Source organism: Oreochromis niloticus, linkage group LG8 (assembly GCF_001858045.2).
Source record: "Oreochromis niloticus isolate F11D_XX linkage group LG8, O_niloticus_UMD_NMBU, whole genome shotgun sequence".
NCBI lineage: Eukaryota > Metazoa > Chordata > Actinopteri > Cichliformes > Cichlidae > Oreochromis > Oreochromis niloticus.
The window spans coordinates 5,666,474-5,679,884 of NC_031973.2; the positions used below are offsets into that span (position 1 = coordinate 5,666,474).

At 40.6% G+C, this 13,411-nt stretch overlaps 1 protein-coding gene across 5 annotated transcripts in view; it reads left to right on the forward strand.

Moving 5' to 3' along the window:
* Positions 1–13,411, forward strand: part of myo1d (myosin 1D) — a 115,328-nt gene that overhangs the window by 12,528 nt on the left and 89,389 nt on the right. For all 5 annotated transcript variants that reach the window (XM_005453774.4, XM_013273448.3, XM_005453773.4 and 2 more), the window contains exons 2-3: positions 10,303–10,511; positions 11,115–11,208. In XM_005453774.4, coding sequence (XP_005453831.1) covers positions 10,303–10,511; positions 11,115–11,208 — 303 coding nt within the window. The remainder of the gene's footprint in view (positions 1–10,302; positions 10,512–11,114; positions 11,209–13,411) is intronic.

A 13,411-nucleotide genomic window follows, 5' to 3' on the forward strand; every position in this document is an offset into this window, starting at 1 on the left:
AGGAGTTAAAATGCTGATACAACTTATTTGAAACATAACATAATGTAATTCTACAACAAGTCTCTGTATGAGTGCTAAGCAGAGACAGAAAATCATATAAAATGTTATAATGGCATCACTGTGAGCTGCTTCAGGGTGATTTGTTGAAGAAGGCTTTTTTCCTCTCGTTATTTGAGTCACATTTACCTCCGAATTCTTTCCTTAGTTTATTCCTTTTCTGGGAAGATGGGGTGTGCTTGTTGGTGAGAAAATGTTATAATTTGCTTGTACTCCTCCCCAAGTTAACCATAAAAAAGACCCACCCAAACAAGATTGGAGACAGCGGTTGTGCTCAGCTTTGCTCTGTAATTCACATCTGAGGGAAACTTGTCATATGTGTATATGTGCAAGTAGGGTTGTAGACCTACGTGTGTATATGTGTGGCAAAAGTTTGTCCTGGTATTTAGAGGGGTGACAGAGTTCCATGTTAGAGTGAAAAAACATTGGTCTCCATGTGTTTAAGGGTAAATATGTGTGCTGATTTTCTCATGTCTCAATGAGACAAGGTGGAATCTAGAAGAAGCAGACGGATGCCTGTAGGCAGATTCAGCCTGATCGTGTAGTGAAACATTGTGATGGTTACACTCTGATACCATCAAGTCGAGGTTTAGGAGCGGATTATAAGAAAGCCCAGTCTTGATCACATGACTAACAGCTTTTGGTCATGACATGTTCACTAGGGACCAGCTCATTCAAATATTTAGGGGAAAGTAAAGGCACCAGCATGGCTCTGTTAGTTCTGTATAGAGATTTGCAGACCATCATTTACATGGGGGAGAGAATCAAAAACAAGCAGTCTGTGGACTAGTCTTGAACATGCTCATGCTGCTGTTGTTCCTCTAGCTCACGTCCAACAATTTGCACTTTTTGTTTTTCCAGTTCAGGTTCGCTGGGGTGTGTCCCAGCTGTCATAGAGCGGGTGGTAGGGTACAGCCTATCAGACTGGTCTCTAGTCTCCCGCAGGGAAGACGCTGTCAGATAACCATTCATACTCACATTCACATCTATGGTCAATTTAGGTGACCAGTGCATTGTTTTGTTTTTTTTTAAAAAACCTGTGATGTTAAAATGCATTCATATTTATGCTTACCAGTCTGCCTAACTGGAGCATTTCAGCCAGCAGAAACTGCGATGAGATCCTTGCCCACTCCTATATGATAATTGCAGTTGTCCAATCTGAACCTAGTAAAAGCATTAGGGACTTCTTGTCTTCTGTCTTTAAATATGAGATTGAAAAATGGTTCTAAAAACCAAGCTGAGATGGATTATTGTTTACATTTCAGTGGGGTATATATCGGGGGGGTCATCAGTATAAAATTGATTAACAATATTTTGTTAAAAATAAAATCAAGAAGCAGTATATAGAGTGAAATCATAATTTTTCTCAAAATTGAAATTTTAAACGTATTCTTCCATTCAGTTTTCAGTTTTCAGTTTTATTTGTCATATGCAAGTTAGCACAGGGTCAACATCGCAATGAAATGTGTTTGACGAGCAGCGGTCTCTCAGCAGCATGATACAGTAGGAAAAAATATAATAAAATATAATATAATAAAATAAAATAACAAATAGAAAAATAGTAAAGAACAAAATATTAGAGAGACATGGTAAAAGAGAAAAGATGACTAAATATATATGTATCTATAAATATAAATATATGTACACTAGTGATTAAATAAGAAAATCTTGAAAAGAAATATGACGGGAGGGCAGATGGGATATTGCACAGGAATGAGCAGCAGAAAATTACAGTATTGCACTTTTTAAATATAAATATCAATAACAATAAAGTGAAGTGACCAGTGCAGATTAAACAGAGTACTTGTGAAGCTGCAGGGTAGCTTCTGAGTCCTGTGTTGTGTGTGTTTAAGTGTTGTGGTTGATGTGTCGTATGGCTTGATGGTAGAAACTGTTTTTAAGTCTTGTAGTCCGAGCAGACAGACTCCTGTAACGTCTGCCAGATGGTAACAAGGAGAACAGCTGATGTGCTGGGTGGCTGTGGTCCTTGATGATGCTGTGTGCTTTACGGAGGCATCGCTGGTGATAAATGTCCTGAATGGCAGGAAGCCTCGTGCCAGTGATGTGCTCTGCTGCCTTCACCACCCTCTGTAGTGATTTACGGCTGCTGGCAGAGCAGCTTCCGTACCAAACTGTGATGCAGCTCGTCAGCAAGCTCTCGATTGCACACCTGTAGAAATTTGAGATGATGCTGGCGTTCATGCCAAACCTCCTCAGCCTCCTCAGGAAGTAAAGCCGCTGGCGAGCTTTCCTGATAGCAGTGTCTGTGTGAAGGGTCCAGGAGAAGTCCTCAGTGATGTTGACTCCAAGGAACTTGAAGCTGCTGACCCTTTCGACCTTGACACCGTTGATGTGGATGGGCTGGTGTTCCCTGACTGGTCGTTTCCGGTAGTCCACTATCATTTCTCTAGTTTTGCTGATGTTGAGAGTCAGGTTATTTTCCAGGCACCACTCGTACAGTGCCATCACCTCCTCTCTATAGGCCGTCTCATCATTGCCTGTGATGAGGCCTATGATGGTTGTGTCATCAGCAAACTTGATAATGATGTTGGACTCATGTTTAGCAACACAGTCGTGTGTGAACAGGGAATATAGGAGGGGGCTAAGCACACAACCCTGTGGCGTACCTGTGTTAAGGATGAGTGATGAGGAAGTGTGCTTACCAACTCTCACCACCTGGGGCCTGTTTGTGAGGAAGTTTAGAATCCATCTCCAGATCGGTGTTCCCAGCCCAAGGTCGACGAGCTTCGTGGCAAGTTTTGAGGGGATGATGGTGTTAAATGCCGAGCTGTAGTCGATGAAGAGCATTCTTGCATATGTATTCCCTTTCTCCAGGTGAGTGAGGGTGGTGTGTGTTGCCAGGGCGATGGCATCCTCTGTGGCTCTGTTTGTCCGATAGGCAAACTGAAGAGGGTCCAGTGTGTCAGGGAGGGAGGAGCAGATGTGACCTTTGACCAGCCGCTCCAGGCACTTCATGATGACGGATGTCAGTGCAACAGGACGGTAGTCATTCAGACAGGAGACCACTGATTTTTTGGGAACGGGAATGATGGTGGATGCTTTGAGGGACGTGGGGACCACTGACTGCCTCAGGGAGAGGTTGAAGATGTTGGTGAACACCTCTGCCAGCTCGTCTGCACACACTCTGAGTAGCCGGCCTGGGATGCCGTCCGGTCCTGGAGCTTTGTGAGGATCGACCTTTTTAAAGGTCCATCTCACAGCTTCTGTTTTCAGAGTTAAAGTTGCAGCCTCACTGTCCTCCTGAGGGTAGAGGATCTGCTCTCTGTTGTCTGCATCAAAACGAGCATAGAAGTTGTTAAGCTCGTCTGCGAGAGATGCAGTGGGCTGGACACTGACTGCGTTGGCCTTCTTGTAGTCAGTGATGCAGCGCAGTCCATTCCACAGTCGCCTGGTGTCAAAGCTGTGGTAGCTGGACTCCATTTTGTCCCTGTAGTCCTTTCTGGCCTTTTTTATGGACTTACGGAGGTCATACCTGGCTGCTTTATATGCATCAGCATCCCCGGAGTTAAAGGCAGAGGTCCGCACTTTTAGCTTGGCGCGAACGTCTTTATTTACCCAGGGTTTCTGATTTGGGTATATGCGGACAGTGGTTTTTGTGATGATATCATCCATGCACTTTCCAATATATCCAATGACAGAGTCTGTGAGTTCATTGATGTTGCCATCAGCTGCATCCACAAATATCTGACAGTCAGTTGTCTCAAAGCAGTCCTGCAGGACCTCCTCAGCCTCACTGTCCCATTTGTAAATAACCCTGGAAGCTGGTTTTTTCTGTTTTAGTCTTTGTTTGTATGCAGGCAGCAGCAGAATGGAACAATGGTCTGCCTTACCAAAAGCTGGGCGGGGGAGGGGTTTGTAGCACTCTTTGAATGGAGTGTAACAATGGTCCAGTGTTTGATCACCTCTTGTGGGGAAGGAGATGTGCTGATAGTATTTGGGGAGAACCTTCTTCATGTTGGCTCTGTTGAAGTCTCCCAGCACAATAAAGGCAGCTTCTGGATTTTTGTTCTCAAGTCCAGTGATGATGTCATACAGTTCGTCCATAGCCGTAGCTTTATCAGCGTGTGGTGGAATGTAAACAGCTGAGAGGAGAACTGAGCTGAACTCCCTCGGGAGGTAAAAAGGCCTGACTTTAATGGTCAGCAGCTCGAGGCTCTGAGAGCAGTAAGTTTTTAAGATACACACATCTCTAGCCCACAAGGAGTTAACCATAAAGCACACCCCTCCTCCCCTTTTCTTGCCTGAGTCCTTCGTTCGGTCTCCCCGGTAAACAGTGAATCCATCCGGCGTGATGGCGCAGTCGGGGACGCTGGGCTCCAGCCATGTCTCTGTGAAGGCCAGAACGCAGCAGTTCCTGATGTCTTGTTGGTGTTTAATCCGTGCACGCAGCTCGTCAAGTTTGTTGTCCAGAGACTGGAGATTCGCGAGCAGGATGCTGGGGAGAGGTGGCTTGCCGTTTCTCTGTCGCGTTCGGCACAAAACTCCGGCGCGTTTCCCCCTCTTTGTTTTCCCTCGACGTCGCGCGAGTAAACAAAGGATCCCAGGCAGCAGAGCGTCCACGGAGTCGAAACCTGCTGTAAAGTCCGAACTGGCTGACGAACGTAGCTCCAGAAGCGTTTGTCTGTCATACCGAGTGTATGATCGCGCTGTGCGCACAGTAATAGAAAGCAGAACAAAATAAATAATAACATTTTTGCTGAGATGACTGGGAGCTCTCGTCGGTGCAGCCATCTTACGGCGCAACCGGAAGTACCATTCGAGTTAGCCTTCAACTCTGTCTGTGTTTTTGGTTAGGACTGGTGTTGAGGTGTCTGCAGATGGGTGTGCATTGCTGGTGGCTTGTGATCACGTCATCACATGATCACATTGAAATAATACATGTCACCATGATTATTTTAGCAACATTAATCATTAAATGATAATTTATTTGAAAGTCAGGCCATGGAGTAGTCATCAGCAAAGATCAGCATCCTACTCCATTTTTCTCTTCAGCTCTTCTCCATCTCCTCCTTCTCTTTTTTTCCTGTCTGATTCTCCCATTTCCTGGCAGCCCTTAGGATGGACCCCTTTGGAAGGAGATCACACGACTGCAGGTCAGACCAGTTTAGCCACACTTCCTTTCACAGCTGGGCAGACAGAAAGATGGATGATGGGAGGAAGTGAGAGAGGATGTAAAGGGAGTCGCATTATTACACCTGCAGATTTATGTACTGCCCAATGTCTCACTTTAATCCCTTATTTAAATTTTTATCTGTTTTTAAAACAGGCAGATAACCTGATCAAACAGAAATCTGATTCAGCTTCAGTGCTCCTATAAATAACATTTCTGGGAGGCTATTATGACCCATAAGGTTCTCTAATCTCTGTCCTGTGTGTCATTTAAATCCTCCTAAATCAGAGTGGAACAGATGGATCAGCCAGCCCTTTATCTCAGCTAACACGCTCCAACTGATTGATTTTCTTTCTCTTCTCTTCTCTTCTCTTCTCTTCTCTTCTCTTCTCTTCTCTTCTCTTCTGATATTTATAAACCTAGGTTAGGAAAACGGGTCGCTTCTGGGCTTTTTGCTGAATAAACTCGCCCTCTGTGTCAGTCCTGACTATACAACTTCACAGTGAATCATGAGCATGTTGAATGATTAGATTACTCTTTGTTTGTGTAGTGTGTAATGTTTTACTATTGGAAGGGAAATTGAAACCCACAATGCCAGTCTGACACTGACATTGGGACTGGCATTGTGGTGGACACAGTAATAATATTTATATGCGTTTCCCTGTGGTGTTTGCTCAAAGAAAGGTTCTGCCTATGCCTCTATTCACTGTCTGAAACACATTTGTGAAGAAGCCATTTGCCACTTTTGCTTTGCAATAGTGACAAAAATATCTTGACATGAATTGATATTTACTACAAAATGCAAAATGTGATGTTACTGGCACTGACCAGGGTATAATCATTCATAAATATGAATCTAAAGATCAACTTTCTTTGACTCAGGACTAGTTCAGTTTCTTTGTAGTGGGGTTTTAATGCACTTCTGATCTACAATAAGTGTGCATATCAGTAGGCTACACCCCTAAGCAGACAGCAGCAGCAGGTGAAAGAAACCAAAGCCATGTGGACACAGTTGCCAGCAGAACAGATTTTAACCACCTGAAAGACATTAATATTGGTTTATATGTATATGTTTTATTTATGGTTTCACCACTTTACCTGTTCTTCCTGACAAGGAAGCAAAGTGGTTACACTCCAGAGTTCACTAACAGTAATTTTACCTTTCAAAACACAGGAGTCCTTTGTTTACTGAGGCAGCAGTTGGTAACCAACTGTAAACTTAAAAATCACTGTTTTTGCCAGCAGTTTGGTGGCTTTAAAGAGAGATTTCTTTATTAGCTTTATGGCCCACGTTGTTGTTTTCTCAAAGTTAATAAGCGTTGTTGTCTGCTGTCAGTCATGTAGTTTTAACATCAAAATATAACTTCAAGCTTTAAGTCATTCACATGTGTTATTACTGCACAGTGTCTCCCTCCTTGCTGTTGCACAGTGACTGATGGTGAAATGAGTGGTGAGCTGCACAAAATAACAATTTACTGAAGAAACACTTGATGTATTGCAGCATTAAATTATATTGATATAAATAATGTATGATTCTGCACGCACTGACCTATTTTTAGTGACCCAGCTTTACCTGCTACTTCGCTTGTAATTAGGTCATCTCATGTGGTTTATTGCTGCTATGTTATTGTACCAATGATATGTTGACATGTGTCAGCCAGACTTGGGACTCATTTAGCAGAACGTTTAAAGCTTCTTATCCTATATTTAAAAAAAATATATCATGAGGGTTTAGCAACTTGTTTTTATCATTCTGTTTTATCAAACATTGTTAATCACTGCTTAAATCAATAAGTTCATGTTTGTTTGATCTTTGATCCTTTTGCCTGCATGTATCGCTGCAGAGGGTTGTGTAAAATCTTCCATATGTATTAGACTGGATCGATTATGTGAAGGTCATAATTCACACCAAGTCTGCATGAATTAAAACATTTATTAACACAATTCCTGGAAATATAATCAGTATAGTAATTTAAGATTAAGTACACTTAATACTATACTTAATACTAAGGTCAGTTTTTTTAAAAAAAAAAGAAGGACCTGAAATACACAAAACTGTGTAATTTTATTAGTTTATTTCTAAATGAGGTCAAAAATGAACAGCGTCCTCCAGAAATTAATTTAACGTAGAACAAGAAACTTCAGTTGCGTAGTTGGACAGTTCAAGCTTGCTGTAAAAGCGACTCAGTGACCATAAACCTCGATAGTACCCAGTTTAACAAAAGGAATAAACATGTTCATATCCTACTACAAAACCATGGTTGGTTTCGATACCTAATCCTTCTACCACCCACCCATATACTGTGAATATATCTTGCTAACCAAGGTGATAACACTCCACCTTCTGGTTCAAATTAGGTCACTTCTGGCTCCAAACAAAACAGGATATCAGAAAGCAATGGGTGGTGTCACTGTGGCTTCTTCTTTTGTTATAGAGGCTGTTTTGGAAAACACGAGCACAGTTCAGTCTGTCTGTAAATATATTCCCATATTCCCATCTCACTCTTTCCACACATACACACTGTGTTTTTCTCCACCCGATTAGTCCCCAGACACTTCACCAGCATAATGTCTAATACACTATAAAAAATACCTGCACATCTTGTCATTATGGTGGTAGACCCTGTCACCTCCCATCTGGGTGGACCCGGCTGGGATTTCCGATACACCCCTCCCATCTCGTAAAGTATTGTCCACCAGAAACTATTGCACATCTGAGTTAAGTGGGCAGCTCGCTGTGTCAACCCATGCAGTACGAGATGGAGGCCCCATCTCAGACAAAGACCTTCAATTGATGTCTAAACAATGGTGCTGGCACACAGCAGCCTCCTGACTGAGGGCAGGGAGGACACAATAGGTCTTTTACTGTAGCACCAGGGGAGGAGTTGCTAGCATGTTAGCTTAGCTGCTTAGAGACATTATTGTGAACCTGAACATTCAATCTCCATGTGCATGGAGGTTTAACTGGTGGTTTTAATATTTGCTCTTGTCTTTAAATGTCAGAATTTCTTTTATAATTAGTGTAACTGAAAAGTAACATAATGATGGGCCATGTTGGCTGAGAATAAACAAATTATATTATGCATGGTCAGCAAAAATTAGTTTTGAATATCTTAGAGTCACAAAGCAGCTACAAAATCCCATGAATGCCATCAGTTTGCTGTGGTTTTTTGTGTTTTTGTTTTTATCTAACCTTGTTCTGGTTGATCCTCTTTCAGGACACAGGAGTGTTGTATGTCATTGCCACCTATGACATTGTGTCAGTCAGTCTAAACACAGGAATGAGCTAATCTGAGTGTGTGCCTTGCTGAATTACATTCTTAGAATTTTCTGTTCTCTTGTTTCCTGTTTTCTTAGTACTTGTGCTTCTTTGGGTCTAGAGATATGTCCATAAACCAGTATTTAGTTTCTATTTCCATGGGACACTGCAACTGATGAAAGATAAATCTAATCTGATGGAAACTTTTCCATTTTTTTTTTTAAATAGAGCCATTTCCTGCACTGGAAGGTTGGTTTACGATCATCTTGAATCCAAATGTCACACAGAGGCCATTTTATAGCGCATAAAATAGATTAACAGGGCCAAGGCTTATCTCCTTTTAAATATGCTGATAAACAAAATGAGAGTCTTGGACACCCATCAGCAATTTCGGATGGTGCTCAAAGACTTTTATATTGACAAATGTGTTCATGTGCAGCAATATTGAAGTGTTGAGGACTACTTAACCTCTCTCATCGTCTGACTCAGCAGTCATAATATGCTTTTAGGGTTGTTTGCGAATGCAGCAGCAGAGGTTTGGCAGCTGTGGAGAAAGAGACCATTCTTCTGTGGAGAGAAACTGGCATCCTAGTCCATTTTGGAGAGGAAGGAAGTCAGGCAGGCGGCCTCAGGGAGAGGGAAAAGCCAGGAGAGCGAGAGAAAGATTGTGTGGGTGAAAGAAAAGGGCACAGAAAGTTAGAGCGCGGGAAAGGTAGCCAGTTTAAACTAGCTGTTTGGCAGCTAGTTTAAAAAAGAAGAAGAAAAAACCTAATTTACTCCTGTGGCTGGATCTGCTCCCATCCATTAGTGAATATGGTCAGCGGTTCATCCCAAAGGTGTGGGATGTGGATGAGGGAAAACCTCAGACCTGTTGGGTGCTTCCACAGAAATCTGGGAATGTCTCTTCAGAAAACTTAGAAAAGCATACTATATACAAAGACTCCCCCCAAATACACTACGATATCTATTAATAGTCCTTTGCTGGTTCTTGCCAAACACATTGATTTAACCCAACCTTTCTCCATAAGTCATCAGTTATTATTTAAACAGCTTCCTTAATGATATTAACCTCCATAACAACAGATACATTCAAAACAATGTCTAACACAGAGCACGTTAATAACATCTGCAGCATGATATTGTAACATGCAAATAAAGCAAACATTGCACAGATGGGAAACCTTAAGCCGGTGTCACAACTTGTTTATATTTCAGCATCATATAAACTTTTTATTTTAATGTTTAGCTAGAGATAAAGTACAGGTACATAGCAGGGATAAATCAAAGTACAAGTGCTTTGATACTGAACCACTTTTTTATGAGATTACAAATAGACTGTTTATCCAGTTATTGAGGGTAACTGTTCACGTTCCCCTTTGAATTTGCTGCGTGAATAAATAAATCTCAAACACTAAATGCCTTTCTGCTATTGTAATTGGCGAAAATTTATTCTGTAGAGGTCTAAAAGGTGGTGTGACTGATTTGTAAAAGGGCGACGTTGACAAGTGTTGCAATTGTGTCAGCATTGTGATTCTGCAGTGTTGTGATTATAATGCTTTTTGTGGTTTCTGGTGTCTGATATTAGACTATACAGAACTCTAGAGTAATACAGTAAATGAGCTGTATAAAAAATATGATAAGAATCATATCTTGTTGTCTTTTAAATGCATGAAAGCTATACATTTTGAATAGTAAAGGCATTGCATTGCAGTTTTTTTTTTGTTATTTTTTTAACATATGTTTCCAAAAAAAGGCTTTGTAAATCAATGAAAATCACTGAAATCATTGCCAGACTATGAATCTAATCTTGTTGGTTGTGATTATGAATAACAAATAATTTTTTTATATTCTTCAGGTTTGAGAAGGGGAGGATCTACACCTACATCGGCGAGGTGGTGGTGTCTGTCAACCCTTACCGTGCCATGAACATATACGGCCGGGACGTCATAGAACAGTACAAGGGCCGTGAGCTCTACGAGAGGCCGCCACACCTGTTTGCCATTGCTGATGCTGCTTACAAAGCCATGAAGAGGAGGAACAAAGACACTTGCATTGTCATCTCAGGTATCACAAGAAGCCCCCCCTGCACAGACCAGACAAAAGACACCTTTATATCTACAAAGCATTTGTTGAAACTCTTTTTGTGCTGTTGACTTCACACATTGTCTTCTGATGACTCAGATGTTTTGTCTTCTCAATTCAGCTGAAAATGATGATAGGCACTTCACTGTGACTTTGTCTAAAACAAGTGTTTCATGTGGTCACAAGCTGGGTGAGTGCAGAGAGGATGAAGCACCACTTAGTGGTCAGAGAGGGAAATGAGACCCTCAGATCCTGAGATCACGCCATGAGTGCATTCTGTCGTGTGGGTCAGGCAAATATTATTTGTAAAATAAAAAAATAATTATGGTGGAATTAAATAGTTTTATGCATAACATGAATATAAAACAAAAACTGCAGCTTGGGATTTGTTTATGGGTCTTAGTCACCAGCATGGACGTTTCAACTTGTGTCTGTTTAAAATATTCAGCTTTTTAAACCACTTGCATTCTGTTGGTTAAATTTGCAGAGCATGCAACACACCACAAAATTATAGATGCCAACATGATTTATGGTTATTTAAAAAAAAACAGCTATTAAACTGTTTTGTTTTGTGTTTTGTTTCAGGGGAAAGTGGAGCAGGAAAAACAGAAGCCAGCAAGTATATAATGCAATACATTGCTGCTATTACCAATCCTAATCAGAGGGCTGAAGTTGAAAGGTGAGCAGCTCTTATGGACACTGTTAGTACATAAACACATGGTGAATGTTACCAGAAAGGAAGTTGTTTCCTTGTGAATTCCAGTTGTTATGCATCACCACTTCTGTGGGCAGAAAGCTTATCACATAATCAGTATGTTATGATTATTGAACAAAAACAACCAGGCACAGATGTTTTAATAGAATGTGTAAATGGTGTCATAACACATTTCTGAGTAAACAGGATTTAACTCTTCATTCGTTGTGTCAGTCACAGTGCAATGATGACTACTCGCAGGTCTTATCCCAGGTTTTGTAGCTAAAAATAAGTCAGTCTTTAATTTTAGGAGCAAATCAGCAAGTGGTCAGAAGCTTTTAGATCATAGTGGAATATAGTTACAGCTCAGTTAGGCTTAGTCAGAGCCACTGATAAGTGAAGAGGTGTGAGCTGTTCCTGTGCAAACAGAAGTCGTTGCATCACATTACAGTGGGATTTTATTTCAGTCTCTTAAAATCATCTAGATAATAAGAAAATAGAGCAGCTTTGATGCAAAGTCCACCAAATGTAGGTCAAGGGAAAAGGCTGAAAAAGCCTTGAAGGTTTAGGTGGTGAATACAAAGTGCTGACAAATGCGGAGACACTAAAACTTTATGCACGAATAGACATTGTGAAATCCATAAAATTCTTTGTTTGCAGAGCAAAGTTTAGAATTGTGCTTTCTATTTATCGCTGAGGTTACAGCAGCTGGTGGTTACTACATTACATTTCAGTACAGGATGGTATGATTAGCCAATGCTTTAAAACCCTCGAGTATTGAAGAGTATAATATTTGATTATATAAAGAATATTTAGAAAATAACAAATAGTAGATGGGTAAAAGGAGTTTGACTGCATACTCACACACTAATTATATTCTATAGGAAATGTATGTGGACAGGATGTGCTTCGTATGTATACAGTCTTTATCAAAAAGGCACTAAAGTATGTTACTGTGTTCACATCAGTGTTTAAAGTTGTTGGTTGTGTTTATGTATGTCCCATATAAATTACCTGTTTATCTCTCGATCCACATACTAGACTGTATGAGTCACTGTTTTTAAATTGGCTGAACTTGGCGGCTGTTTGTCCTCCTTTTAAGTTGACTTCTTTTTAACTGGCTATCCCCCGCAAACAGATGGTTTGACAGCAGGTGGGCGGGACTTTTGTGTTCACAGCTGAAGCTTTTAGCTTGAAATGACCATATGTGTCATATCTGCTTTCACTTCTGTCATATAGATTCAAGCACAGACAAAAAGACAGTTTGAAACAGAGTTTATTTTTTTGTTTTAGCAGCTTTTGTCTCACACGGGTTTGCGTTGGACAGAGTTGGAAAGTATAAATATTTTGTTATAGTACTCGGTACGGTATTTTAAGTTTTTTTTTCCCAACAATATTTTACTCCCTCAACTTTTACTCCCCACATCTTTTTTTAATACTCTTTACATTTTTAAAACGGGCTAATTACTTTAGGTTTAACACTTAATATTTCAACAGTAAAATGTAAAATAATCCTATTGGTGTATCCATCACAAGATACATCAACAAAAAACCTTATTTATGCATTATTTATAGAACGGTATTCAGTGGGTTACAGTGGGCCTGAAGGATCCATTGATATGTTTACTGAGAGATGGTAAAAGATGTAAGAAAGGCAGGTCAGGAGAAGAAGGCGGCAGGTTATATTTAAAGGTATAGACTGCTCAGTGACATTTGATAAACTGAAAATTTCAAGCTTACATGTAATGTCCTCAGTTATTTTAGGGCTTGCTAATATTGGATCTGTGCACGATGCGCTGTTGATGTCATGTGTCTTGTTTTTCATATTGTGAAACATCCTGTAAACCAAATTAAAGTATACTAACTTTATTTTTTATTTAAAGGTTGTGTGAAAATACTCAGCAGTTTAACATAGGTTAGTCCAGGCTGAGCAGGTTTAAGCAGGTTAATTTGCATTACTGTGGTGAATGGACGATGTTCCACTGGTACAGGGTGGCTGTGATGTTCATGGTCAGTGTGAGATTACATAAAGGGTAGCAGAAAAATAAATTTGAATTTCAAATGATGATGCTGATTAGAGTTGCTCACAGAACTGTGTCTGTATTTTCAGCTTTATAGTGTCTAAGGGATGGGAAATCAGCCACGATAGCTGATCACAGTCGGTACTCAAAGAGAATCTAACGGCGCT